Source organism: Erithacus rubecula (genome assembly GCF_903797595.1).
Source record: "Erithacus rubecula genome assembly, chromosome: 14".
Classification (NCBI taxonomy): domain Eukaryota; kingdom Metazoa; phylum Chordata; class Aves; order Passeriformes; family Muscicapidae; genus Erithacus; species Erithacus rubecula.
The window spans coordinates 14,504,438-14,517,151 of NC_136666.1; the positions used below are offsets into that span (position 1 = coordinate 14,504,438).

General features: G+C 36.4%; 2 protein-coding genes across 3 annotated transcripts in view; both read right to left on the bottom strand.

The window, feature by feature from the left end:
- The window catches only part of DNAAF4 (dynein axonemal assembly factor 4), a 227,520-nt gene that overhangs the window by 138,631 nt on the left and 76,175 nt on the right, over positions 1-12,714 (bottom strand). The gene's annotated exons all lie outside the window — the stretch shown is intronic.
- NEDD4 (NEDD4 E3 ubiquitin protein ligase) overlaps positions 1-12,714 on the bottom strand; it is a 48,340-nt gene that overhangs the window by 16,837 nt on the left and 18,789 nt on the right. For both annotated transcript variants that reach the window (XM_079317695.1, XM_079317694.1), the window contains 6 exons: positions 3,174-3,224; positions 2,308-2,369; positions 1,861-1,963; positions 1,024-1,193; positions 480-597; positions 173-340 (listed from right to left, as the gene is read on the bottom strand). In XM_079317695.1, coding sequence (XP_079173821.1) covers positions 173-340; positions 480-597; positions 1,024-1,193; positions 1,861-1,963; positions 2,308-2,369; positions 3,174-3,224 — 672 coding nt within the window. The remainder of the gene's footprint in view (positions 1-172; positions 341-479; positions 598-1,023; positions 1,194-1,860; positions 1,964-2,307; positions 2,370-3,173; positions 3,225-12,714) is intronic.

Below are 12,714 nucleotides of genomic sequence, written 5' to 3' on the forward strand. Positions count from 1 at the left end.
GCCATGTAAGCAAAGCAGTGAGGAAGAAAGTGCATCCTTAGATGGGATTCTACAGTAAAAAGACTATTCTTACAGTCTGTGCATTTGAGAGGAAATTAAAAATACAACTCCTAAATAAAGCATAATAATTTATGGATCTAATTCTATCAGAACAGTGTGAAAAATAATTTACAGTGTAGGCTGTTGACTGGCCAGCAGCTGGACTTCCAGAGGTAGTAAGTCTGTTACTCAATTCTTCTGCAAGATGAGTCTGTATGTCACAGCTACTCTGCGAGAGAGGTATTTGAACATGCTGACTGCTGTACATTGTTGCTTCATCTTCAGTTATAATTTCCCAGCTCTTTAAAAGGAAAATAAAGGGAAAATATTTTTAAAAAGTAGTTCTAAATTACTATTACTTAAGACAAGCTTTTTGAGTAGGCTACATTAAAAAAACCCCTCGTTTCATATCAGCAACATTGAGAGATTCATTGTTTTACCTCGGGGGAATCTCTGCTGTCTGTGTTCTCTGTATCCTCTGATATCTGTCGCCGGTGAGTGAACACGTGCTGGGCCTCCAGCTGCACACTGCCAAGATCTGCAGCAGCCACACTGTCCCTGGTGGGGCAAGGTGGGAGAAGTCAGCAACAGCAGCCAGAGTTTATCTTTCAACAGTAAGCCAGACTAACAGCAAAAACATACATCACAGTCATTTTGGCAGAAGAAAAAGAAACAGTCTGGACTACATAAATTAATGTAAACTGTTTAAAATGAATAAGCATTCATGTCAATGTGAAGTGTTAGCTGAAGAATAAGGTATCATTCCAGGGGGGTGGAAAAAAAAAAGGAAAAAAAAAAAACAAACAACCCCCCCCCCCCCAAAAGGCAAACAATTTAACCAAGAACCTGATGGGAAGAAAGAACCAGGCTGATCCTCTACTAATTTTCAAGCTGTTCACTTTTTATTTCTCCTTGCTTTTAAGGCAGCTAGGGTGAAATACACTAGCTAATATGAGACTTGAATTTTCAGGCTAAAAGACATACTGTGCAGTTGGTCTTTTCCACTGTGTTCTTCTGAACTCATGATTGACATAGTAGGTCCTGCCAAGGATGTCTTGTCTTTCTTCCCAGCCTGAAGGCAGAGGAGGAGATTCCTGCTGCTGCTGTTGTGGCTGGCTAGCAGCCTCTGGTTGGTCCAATATAATCCACCCAGGCTGAAAGACATAATATAACTATCTTTAATACTATAGAAGGTGAAAAACATACCTTAATTTATCAAGCCACTCCCCCTTTTAAGATGTAGTTGCATTACACCTTAAGTCAGTAAATTTGACTCTGACTTTGGTTTATTTCTAAAAATGACAAGGCACATTATGTATGCAGAAATCTTATTTTTAACTCAGGATCCTTAAATATATTAGTACCAGAAGTTGTTAGCTTCAGGAAAATGAACAGCATTCACAGAATACATTAAAAGTTTCAATACTGTCATTTCATACACATGCTGCAAATATATCAGGCAGATGAACACATGCTTCTGTAACAAAGATTAATTACAGCAAAGGTGCTAATGCTGAATAGAGTTAAATCTGGAAAAAAAAAATCTATTAATCTACATTGGATGTGCTTAAGATGATTACATATATATGGTAGGCAAGATCAAAATATTCCTATGGAGTGGAGAGAATTGAAATTATAAAACTAGACAGATGTTAGTGTCTGTCTGGGGTCAAACAACATTAAACAGTGCCTACAACAGAAACACTTTAAATTGTATGCACAATAGAAACAATCACTTTTAACTGGTTTGTTTCTAAAACACTATTAACTTCTTAGCGATTCCTAACATTCATTTTTCAGCAATAAACACATTTTTCCCACCTCTACTTCTTCAGCCTGTTCTGTGGTTTCTTCTTCAGATCCATTGTTTTTAGGTAAATAAGTCATTTTTAATCTAAGGTGGCCTTTAACTCTTGATTTATGGCTGCAGAAGAGAAAATAAAATGTTCTTATTGTGCACTTGTAAAACAAAACAGCTGAAAAAGCACAGCTAGAGGATTATTCTTAAGTATTCCAACACAAACTTGACTTTTTATAATCTAAACTAAATTAAGTTCTATAATGGCATTAAGGCTTCAGAATTCTGAATACAGTAAGTATTTAAAATATTGACGTTATACTAAAAAGTCAGTATTATATTAGAAATGGCTGCTCAAATTTCTTTAATGGAAACAGAAAAGCTTAGAAAATGCATACATATTTATAACTAACTACATAAGACCATTGTGCAGATACAAAAATTAGAATTTCCATGTGGTATTTACTAACCTTCTTGGATGAAGAACAAAATCCTTAAATGTATATGGTCTCTCCATACTTGGATTTTCTGTCTGGAATAATAATTTTTTTCAAGAAAAATTTTTATTAAGAACTTGAAATCAAAGAAAACTACCAGAAATTTACAACTGATTTCTTTAAAGGCCTTATAACATTTTAAAACTTAAATTCCAGGTTCAGGTACACTAACAGCAATACCACCTTAAATCTTAGCAGTAAGACCAACTGGTTTAAGAAAATAAAAATTACCTCTCAGTGTCTATGCACTTTACAGAATGAAACACCTGCTCTTGGAAAGGGTTTGCCATGGTTGCTACCCTGTTTTTGAGACAGTTTCTGATAAATCTGTTAGTATCTGCTATGTTTTAAGACCTCAGAAGAAAATTTAAAAGCTTATTTTTTTCAATGCTATTGGTGATATTTAAACTAATTATCTGCTTTGCAAAAGGAATACAAGAAACAGGAAAAAATTGACCTAGGGAACACTAACTATTTTCCAGTTGCTATCTTTTTTTGTATCTGTGTGAATAAAGAACAGTAAAAATAAATTTACAGACTTCAAAGAAATATTTTAAGACATGACAATAACTAAAATCTCTTCATATCTTTAAGGCTTTAAAACTATGGAAAAGCTAAAAGCACTCCAGTATTGAAAAACAAGGTAACCTACACTGTTTTATAAATATCAACGCTGAAAAATCCCAAACAGATCTACAAAATGAAACAAACAACCCACAGAGCAGGAGAGTTTAATCACTTTATAATCAGTATTGTTAACTTCCTCAGATGACTAACAGAGTGCATATACAAATATTTTTTTCCCTTTCATAGTCTTAAAACAAATAAAAAACACAAACCGGTAACTGATAAAGGGGAATATCCACTTGTCCAAGAAAATCATCTCGAGTCTACAGAAAACAAAAACAAACATCACAGAAAGTTGAAAGCAGCAAAGTGTTTTAAAAGCATGACCCCCACACTCTGACAGTGTAGCAATGCTTTCTCAGAACCTGAAGGCACTTCTGAATTATAGGCAATAACTTGTCCTGTACAGAGAGCAAATTCTGATTGAACCAACACTCAGAGCCTTGGGCAGTTCTGCCTTCCTCAAAACAAAATTTGAGGGAGTTGGGGTGGAGATTTAGACTGTTCACTAAATTATACAGACTAATTTTAACCAAACAGGAGAGTTGTTCAGCATCAGGACTGAGATTGACAGAACCCCAGCAGAAACATGTCCTAAAGAACCCTCTTCCTAGGAGCACCCAACCATTTCCATAAACCTAGACAGCTATTTAAAACAGGCATGTATAAACATTTTTTATTTTCCAATTCATACAGCTACTGTCAAAGATAACAAGAAGCAAAAGTGTTATCAGTGGCAAGTGCTTTGGAAGTTCAGCAATTCCAGTTGTCCCAAGCTTGGCACAAAAATCTGTTAGAATTATAAAAAAGAATACCTTCTATCTATGCACATTGCAGAGTTTAGTTTTAACAATGATCATCCAAAAGATTTTACCCTGACTTGGGTGTCTGGACTGTCCAGCTGGGACCAGACTGTGAACACAGCAGCTGTGAGACTAGGGAAGGGACTGACAGAGCATAGTAACAGTGCACACTTGACTTTTCATCATGGATTTTTGCTTGACAAAGAAATTAAAATTTCAGTAATCTACCTAAGTAATTTCAGTATTCACCAATAATCACCAGCAGCAGTACTTGACTTCACTTCCTGCTCCATAACTGGAGCATGTGCTAAGTTGCTTCAAGTTAATTCATGATTTGAAAACCTTTGTGAACCTCCAAAAAAGCAGGAAAATGTATTATAAGGGTCATTTAACATGAAGATATATCAGTGCCTGTGGAATAAACTCAGGTCAGCACAGAAATTTTTTGAAGGTATGTATAAGCTTATGGTTTAAAGAAAAAAACAAAACCTACACTACAATAAGACTACACTTTTTGCACAGACTGAGTAAGGAGCTGTAAAAGTCTTCAACTCTGTGGCTCATCCAACCTCTGAAATTCTAGGCTTCCTGATTTCTGCAGCTAACAAAAGATTCAGTGCCTATTCTTTCCTAAATCTGTTGTTGCACATATTCAAAGTAATCACCCCAGAACTTTAATGTTTGTCCATAAAACTTTTCACCACAAGGCTCTGCAGCTTGCTGACATCTATTTCCTTCACCTCAGGGCAAAGCCATGTGTTTCAATTTTCTTCTGGAAAACTTATTTAAATTTTCAATTCAAATGTTTTACAGCATTAAAATTCCAGTCCAATTCTATCCGTTTTTTGGTCCCTCTGACATTAAAGTATAGGTATTTCTGGAAATAGTTATTTTTGCCTTAGTAATTCTGATACCTTTTTTTCCTTAGCTCTGTTGTCCTAAGTGCATCCATTTAACCTTGAAGTCATACATGTATTTGGAGAACCAGTATGGGCCTCTAATTTTCACACCTGCAAAAAGTGCAGCTAGATTGCCATAGGTGATAAATAAAATGCTAGAAAATTTGAGATATGTCACTTCAAATTCAGTTTGCAGTGTGGATGTCATGTTCAGATCTGAAGGGGACAAAAATGAAAATATATACAAAACCTCCACCTTTTTAGTCCATAGACTCATTTGAGATAGAAAGCTACAATAGGTTTCATACCTGAGGAAGCTTCCCTGAACTACTGAAGGAAAACTTTCTGAGCTATTATACACCACAGGATTCTGGAAAAAAAATAGATTATCATTTTTGCCTATGAGGTTCTTTTTAAAATGGCACAGCACATACCCCAGACATGTTAAAAGGCTTAGTATTTGTAAAGTTCTTGGCAATCTTGTAGTGGAACATGCCTTCCAAATAAATTATTGGAATGTGGGACAAAAGTTTGCTCTATTTTAGAAACCCTCAGAACATTGTGTTTGTTACCAGCATAATTTGAGTATGGGCTCCTGTTATTCACTTTATTATTCCACTGTCTCTCCTGCTATTTTTAGCAGAGTTAACGTCGATAACCAACTCTTTAACAGCACTTTCTCCTCCAGCTAGAAAGCAAAACCCTGAGAGGAGATTTCTGTTGACCTCCAAACAACTAACCCATAAATCAGATAGCAGGAATGACCTGCAGTGATGTGCCCCACCATGACAAGCTGACTAACTGCCTGCCCAGAGGTGCCAAAGCAGCTTCCAACACGTGAACAGCTAAATGCCAGTGGAGCTGAAACTGTTTGGATCTCTGTTTCACCAGAGCACGCAGCACACACAAGTGGGTCAGTTGTTCTTGTCAACTTCTAATTTCTTAACAGCCAGAGAACTCAAACTTTCTGCTTGGCATCAAGCTCAATTAATGATATATACTGCACTAACAGAGAGGCCTTGTATTTTACTGATTCACTGGTTTAGTCTATAGAAAGTTATTAAAAACAGGTGAGGACAGACAGCTGCTGTACACAATTCATTTGAAGAACTCCAGTGCAATGCCAAAGCAATCAAAGAAAAACACCAAAGACAGTAATTCTGTTCAAAACTTATTTTCATCTATTTTACGAATATATGCTTAATGAGTTTTAGATTTTAGACTTTTTCTCCTGCAACTCCCATCAGAAATTGAAGTAAGATTTTAAACAGACATGCTTATCTGAGTCACACGTTTAAGAGCAGTACTGACAACATAACCCAAAAGTTATCAGGTTTGAAAATGGCTCAGTGAATTTAATGTCTTTCTTAATTGCTGGATTCACCACACAGCCTTTTGAAACAATTCTTGTATAAGACAAGGGTGTCAAAATAATAAGTATTTTCTCTACCAGTTTTTGTGACAAATATTTGTTGGTATTAGTGCATTAATTAGAATTCAAGCATATTCCAATCTTTTTCTGAATAAACTGGCAGCTAGTTGTGCACGGGTTCGTCTTTGCACAGAAATCCACAGCTGTATGGCAAAACAAGAAAGCATACAGCTTTTATTGGAGGGAACATAAGTATCAATTCAAATTGAAAAAACAAACAGTGATCTGGACTATCGCTGCTTAAGAAAACATGAGCTCAATAGATGCCTTATAAAACCAACATTCTTCTTGCTTAAACACCCAAACATCAACATTAGTTACAAGCTTGATGAGAATGAAAAAAACTTTCCTGAGCTACACTAGCAAATTCAAGTATTTTTCTTTTCGTGCTGCACTGAGTGTATTTTGTTCTCTTAAACTCTAAATTGAAAAAAGTGAGCTCTTTTTTCTTCCATAAAATACTGCCAGCATATGCTATTCATCATGGAAAAGTAACAGTTTCAAAAAAACAAGATTCAATTATGACATTAAGATTGTACCAAATTCCCGGATTCCACAAGTAATATTTTCTCTATCTTGCAAAGCAATAAATACTTGGTTGTATGGAATTCATTACAGTTCCAGTCTCCTGTATTTTTAAGGGGGACTTGTGAATTGTGAGGAGATTTTTTTTTTTTTTTAATGACATGTAGGCCACATAGGCATTTCTTTAGAGTTGGCATCTAGGACAGATATAAAACCCTATCAGCATTTTTAAAATAGGGTGAATTCATACTGTTAGATCAAGGGTTATTACACAACATGTGTTTCTGCAGCACCTTCAGCCCTGCTGGCTGTTTCAACAGCAAGGTGTCAGCACAACATGCCTCAGCACTTTTACCATCTACTTAACAGGCAGCATTTAGAAATGACACTGAGGTTATTTTCACTAATTCTCTCTCACTTCCAAAGATATTTTCAGGCTACTGCTTATCTAAAGACCAGAGAAAAAGCATCTTCTGTTTCTCCATTTAAAGCTTACACATTTTATATGGCACCAAAATCTTACTGCTTCCTTAGGAGTTCATATTTACTTTACATTCATATATTAGTCCACTCAATGTGTGCTGCTTTGAGAACTTGCCCTTAAAAGTTCATTAACAAAGAAACTTAAGATAACTTTTTTTTTTTTTTTTTTCTTCACACAGTTCACAGGAAGGCAAGTTGTCTAATATAACCAAAGCATACTTCAGAACAACAGAAATAAAGGACATGTCAAAAGTTATTAATGCATTGATTTTATTCATCAGGACTTCAAGTTGCTTTGGTTTGATGTATGTATGTGCCAAACAAACTATCATATAAAAAGCATATATTACATTTTATGAAAAGTCAAAAGCCAATCCAGACTCGTCCTCCTGTGTTATATCTGCCAATATTCACCACAAAAGATTTAAAAAACAGTATCAAATATTTAATTAGATACTATTTCAACAAGTCATTCTTGAAATCAAGTTAGTTATCATCATAATAGTATTAAAACATAAAACTCTGGTATCCATTTGTGAAAGGATTTTTGCCAAATCTTAGGACTTCAAAGAAAGTTGACTTTTTGGTTTATTGACTGTAGACTTTTTGGTTTATTGTAAACTATCGTGACAGAAAAAAAGAATGATGCAGTTTCTTGAAACAGAGATGATTACAGATCCATAAACTAACACTGCAATGAGCTACAAACATTTTGCTGGCTGCATTCCCAAATCAGCATGTTCTGTTTGTCACAGGGAATAAGGAAAAAAGTACACTTGAAACAGAGACACTTAACAGAAATGCAGGGCAGTACCCTTCAGACAAGGGTGAAAGTCAGTCATAAGCAAATGACTGAAAAGGCCACTCAGTTTTGCTTACTTGCTTAATCTGTGAAATTCATCCACTTCTGGAAGATGAGAAAACACGTGTTAGAACACAGAAGAGCACTCTGCCAAGGGTGAGGGGAGAGCATTTCTACTTGATCCTCTGTGGCTGCAAGGGCTGAGCAGGCACCAGAGAGCCTGGGGGTCAGATTAACACTCTGCCTACCCTTGTATCCTTTGCATGTAATGGCCAAGAGCAGATGCTTAAGGAATAATAATAGTGGCAATTAAGAACAGTACTTCCTTTGATACAACCCCCAGTTTCTAATGAATAAGTGGGCATGGACCTCTTGATCCTAACATTAAAATACATTTTGAAAATGTTATACTCTTTGATGGATCCTTCTTCAACTTAATTTCTTAAAATCCATTTCTACTTTTTGATATGCAGATCTTGAGACAATTTGCTCAGCAACACACTAAAGAACACCTTTTTTTAAAAGTGGAATGGAAAAATTCCTCCCCCAGAGCATAGTTTTATAAACTCCTTCTACGCCAACTTCTTCTTTTCCAAAGCTGAAAAGCCCCTGGTCTACTCAATGTTTCTCTTCACATAAAACTCACCTCAGTCCTGCAACCCTTCTTTTTTTAGTTCTGTTATCCATGCTTCCTGAAAAAGGATGACCAGAAATATACATGCCATGCACCTATGTGGATTTGTAAAATTCCACTATGGTGGTTTTAACTTTGTTTGCTTATTTCTTCCCTAATAAATCCTAAGGTTTTATTTGCCTGTCAGCAAGATCTGAGCTGACATATTCAGCAAGTCTTTCCCCATGACACAAACCATTTCCTGACCAGTATAGGAGGCCATCACCAAGTGTGCATCATTAGCTGCTTTTCATGTGTGCAATACTTGGCATTTTTCAACATTGATTTCCAAATTGTCTATTTGGGGGGAAAAAAAAATAAATAAAGCAATTATCATGATCTCATATCTGAATAGCCTGCAAGTTCTTCAGCTAGTGAGAAGTAAAGGAAGAATGTCTCTAGCTTGCCCTGTGAAAAAGTTTTACTTTAACACATTCTTGTAGGTATACCACGTTTTAAAAAACAGAATAACTATAGCTTGTGGCAACATTAAAGAAGCCACAGTATCAACGCTTCCCATTCCCTCATGGCAGATTAAAAGGACATGAATCACCCTGAAGGCTGGATAATTACATATTTACATAAGCTGTTTCAGGAGGCCTGCTCTGCATGGTTTTGCAGTTCTAGTTTCCCCATTTTTTTCTGGCATGAGAAACCTGCCCAAATTCAGTTCAGCTGCAGACTATAAACAGAATTAGGCTAATCATAATCTCCACAGAGCACAATCAAATAAAACTCCTCCTTAATATGTACATGTAATGTTTGCTGAGGACTACAAAGCACTAGAGCTTTACTGTACTGGTATATTCAAGAATCTGCTTTCTTACACTATGATGAGATTCTGAAAGTTACATATGGTTTATAGTTGCCAAATACAACCTGGGAAACCTGAAAAACTTCAGGGATCAAGTTGTTACCAAATAATATCATCATTTCCTTTGCTAATGCACCCACATAGCAACCATTCACAGTAAGATCCATGCCATCCTTTGTGTGCCATCTTTTTCTTCCCCTGAAGAAAGACTGCTAATCAAAAGCTAAAGCATGAAGAAAGGTAGAAAAGAAGGTGTAACTGAGCTCTGCATTTAAGCAACATAAAAAACAGAAGAAATTGGTACCAACTATTAAAGCACTACAGGTCACTGCCACTTAAAGCACAGAAGCAGGAAATTACCTGGAAAAAATCATGAATTGTTCATTATTATGATTAACACAGTTTCTACTGTCTTCCCTTCAATATACTGATGTATACTTCAGCTTCTAAAATTTGTCTGAGACACAGCAGATACACTCTCATGTGATTAAAGTCTAACATGGTCATCCCCACGATTCCTCAGAAAGACAGCACCTTCCTCCCAGCCCAACTGCCCCTGATGAACAGACAGACCATGACACAGCACTGCACCACATGGTCCTGTAATGGGATCCCTCAAGATACATGATACTGAATGAAAGTTGGTGGATTATGAGGTTACCATAGCACAGTAGCATCAAAGTGATGCCAGTTTGTGCTTTGCCTTGTATTGGCTCCATAATCTTCTGCTTTTGCTGCTCCTTTCCTGCCTCACTTCCTTGCACAGATGTGGGACACTGATGCCCATGCAGCCCTTTGCTCCATGTGCAAAGCTGGAGCTAAGCCACAGCTGTCCTTCCCTTCTCGTGGTGCTTCTCCCTGGCTGGATCACTCTTTTCTGAAGGAGTTATGCTGAAACAGCAGCTCTACACCTGAGGACAATGCAAGAGAGGAGACAACCTCAGACTATTCAGCACTAACCCGTGGTGCAGCATTTATCAAGGGAATCACAACCTTCCAGACACAGGTTCTGGTCCCTTCAGCATGCTCAGATCAGCAGGAAAGTTATTCAAGAGAGAAATCCTCACACACAACCCCCTTAAATTACTGTTTTACTAAATTTAAATTTAGTACAGCAAGATTCAAATAGCATCTTTTATGAAGGCAAAGTTCCACAGCTTGGTAAAAAGGTTGAGAGCTCCAACTAAAAGGTTTCCCTTACATGAATCTGACAGTAGAAAAACAGTTTGGTTTTTTACACCATCTCTCAAGTTTGGGTTTTTTTTGCCTCAAAATATATCATTTCAGTAACTAGAGACAAAACTTGAGCAAAACTATTTGTCAAGAAAAGGCCTATAACACAACTGATCCCCTCAACTGTGTAAGAAATTATTTCAAAGGTATACAGCTGCTGAAACAGATTTGCAAGTACATTTAAAATATTCACTTTATCCCTTAGAGAGTAATATTGATGGGGAAGGAATAGCTAACATCAACAGGAATGGCAACGTGATATTATTCTTGTGGAAGAGATTAACATAACTTATTTTTTTAGAAGTCTGTTTATATTGTACAAGAACTGGAACTGTATTCACTGTTTCTGCCTCTCTCTGTACCTCTTTGAGTTTATGTATGTATGATGACAGGTAACCTGTTCCCTTACTTGCTCCTACCCTCCCAATCCACACCTGTGATGTCAAAATGTTTTAGTTGCAGATTTATTTCTACCCTAAGCAGAGACAGATGTACTGAAAAAAGCCCCAACATCAAAACAATAATGAAAAAACCCAAGACATTGAAGCAGAAATACATAGTCAAGGACAACCTTCAATGCTGTAACCATGGACTTATCTCTTCCTCCTGCTTCACATAAATGAAATTCCAAAATCTACTACAGAACCTATTCATTAAGTTTCCAGTAAAGACCAGCAGTGGCACATTGGCCAGCACCATTCCCCATTTTGTAACTTAATTAAAAATAATCCAAGGCCAGTTGTCATAGAAATGGTGTTGATTTTTTTTTTTTTAAGCCAGCCTTTAACAAGCTGTTGATTATGGAAAGCAGGAAATGTGATCCGAGGTGGCTGAAGGCACGGAAGAAAAGAATGCACAGACCTTTTGCTGCTTCAGCCTCTGGAGTCTCTGACCACAGCACTGATTTGATTTCATGGCTGCCCTGTACAGATAGCTGACATTACTAAATGCTACTCCAGTATCAACTTGTTAAATTTGAACCCAGACTCAGCATATCAATATACTAGGCCAGACTAACTGGAGTCAAGAGAAATATTTTGGGAGTTGTTTATTTTTAAATGAGTCACAATACACCATGATAATTAACTGGACTATATAATTAAATGATTGCCATAGAATCTGTTATATTGATCACAAAGACTAATAACAAATACAATAGTATTTATCTATTTTATTCCAGTGTATTGCTGAACTGCTGTGAAGTCAACTGTGTTTTTTGCTTGGTTTGGTGGGTGAAGCTTTTAAATTTTTTTAAGTTTTACAGAATATTTACCTATTTACTGGTTTTACACAAAAACTGAAATGAGCCATTTGAGGACTTTAAGGTTCCTGTACCTGGTGTTTATGTCAATCCATTGTAAACATTGCTCCTGGGAATCAAAAGAAACTAATAGCAGTCCAGTGTCCTAGGAGGTTTTCTGGAAATGTTAGCTAACATACTTTCAAAATAACTGGCACATTTGAATTAGTCTGAATCTAATCTGTTTGTGCTTATTGTGGATTTTACCCCTCACTTCACAGTATGATTTTGGGAAGAATCACCAAACTGTAGATAAACACCATAGTGTTTATCTGTGATCTACAGTGAGTTTTATAAAGAAGTTTAAGCATAAATCACAGTTTCCCAAGAAGGAAAGAGCATTTTTCTTTAAACTAACCAAAAAGCACTGAGGAAGTCAGAAAGTGTAGGCACTGCTCTAAGGGCAATAAAAGACAGAAAATTCCAGGCTAACAGCTCCAAGGTAACTGTCTTACTAGTTTAGAAAGGGACTGTCATAATTATAAGGTCTTTGGCAAAAAGTCCTTTGCTTAAATTAGCATGTTAGTTATATGGCAGTAGTGTCAAATCAATGAGAATGAGTTCTTAAAACAACTTTAGTTCCATCAATTGTTGCACTAAAAATATTCAGATAATTTAAGTCCTCACAATGTTATTTAAACAAGGCTTAAAATCCACCTTTCATGTGGCCTATGCTTTACCAACTGCCTTTAGAGCTAATAAGAGTAGACACCTCTGCAGTTTAGCTGGACATGAATTTCATTACAAAAGAAAAAAAAATTAATATAAGCCTTCTAGACCTAAGTACTA